The sequence below is a fragment of the Coturnix japonica genome, chromosome 28, assembly GCF_001577835.2.
Source record: "Coturnix japonica isolate 7356 chromosome 28, Coturnix japonica 2.1, whole genome shotgun sequence".
Taxonomy (NCBI): domain Eukaryota; kingdom Metazoa; phylum Chordata; class Aves; order Galliformes; family Phasianidae; genus Coturnix; species Coturnix japonica.
In genome coordinates, this window is record NC_029543.1 from 2,987,664 (window position 1) to 2,988,915 (window position 1,252).

The window sequence follows — 1,252 nt, forward strand, 5'->3', positions numbered from 1 at the left end:
CCCCATTGCAGCCCCATTGCAGCCCCATTGCAGCCCCATTGCAGCCCTTATTGCTGGGCTCGCTGTCGCTGCATCGCGCAGCCCGGCCCACGCTGTGACATCTCCCCCAGACTCAGCTCCTGGTCCCCCCCCCCACACACCGCTATGTGGGTACATGAGGCCATGGGATGATGGTTGGCTCCACCTGGAGCCCCCACCCCGCCCCAACCCCCGGTGCTGACACCCCCCGGCACCGCTCCCACCCCATTCACTGCGCCCACCATCCCCACCCCATGTGCCCTCCTGCCCCCACCCCTCATACAGCGCCAGGACCCCGGCACAGGGGGGGGGCATCGCGGTGCCCTCACATCCCAGATGGAAGGAGTGTTTCCGAGTGGACGAGCAGCAGCAGTGACCCCCCCCCCCCGACCCCTCCCGACCCGGTTACGCCCCACGCAGTGACACGGACCCGCAGGGACCGCCCGTTCCTCTTTCTGCTCCCAGACGGCTGCAGGCGAGTCGGGGCGCTGGGGTTGGGCGGGGGGCAAACGCACCTTTGGGGACCCCCACCGCGAAGGGCCGGGCTGTGGGCTCCGCTCCTCTGACCCCCCGTTCCCTCGCAGGCGGAGCCATGGGGCGCCCCATAGCGATGCTGCTGCTTCTGCTGCCCCTGTCCCACGGCGTCGGGGCCACCACCTCGCAGCCCGCTCCGCCGCCGTGCCGCTGCGACGTGGTGGGCAGAGCGCTGGACTCGTGCTCCAGCACCGAGTGCTTGTGCTCCTCTATCAACGGCACCGTCAACGCCTCCGATTTCCACGCACGGGAATGTCGTGGCGGAGCGGGGACGGTGGCCGTGGCCGTGGGGAGCAGCGTGGCAGCGGTGCTGGTGCTGCTGGTGGTGCTGGTGTTGGTGTGGAGGTGCCGGAGGACGGCGGGGGCTGCGGGGTGGGGGAAGCAGGAGCCCCCTGCAGCCCACGGGCAGCCCCGCTATGTCAGCCGGGAAGCGGAGAGTCGACCTGCCGCCCCGGGGGGGTGCGTGGCACCCGACTATGAGAACGTCTTCATCGGATCCAGCGCGGCCCCCGGTGCAGCCACAGCGCAGGACGGAGCGTATGGGTGGCAGCAGGAGGGGGGCAGGTGAGTCTGTGGGGAGGGGGGGGCTGCAGGGGTACGAGGGACCCTCCTAATGGGCTGCATCGAGCCATAGAGGTGTCCCGTCCCTCCTCATCCCATCCCATCCCATCCCATCCCATCCCATCCCATCCCATCCCCA

The 1,252-nt window shown here is 70.0% G+C and overlaps 1 protein-coding gene across 1 annotated transcript in view; it reads left to right on the forward strand.

Moving 5' to 3' along the window:
* Positions 1-475: 475 nt before the first annotated feature.
* Positions 476-1,252, forward strand: part of LRRC25 (leucine rich repeat containing 25) — a 1,731-nt gene continuing 954 nt past the window's right edge. Inside the window, exon 1 of the mRNA XM_015886802.2 lies at positions 476-1,116. Within this exon, the coding sequence (XP_015742288.1) occupies positions 611-1,116 (506 nt within the window). The 5' untranslated portion in view covers positions 476-610. The remainder of the gene's footprint in view (positions 1,117-1,252) is intronic.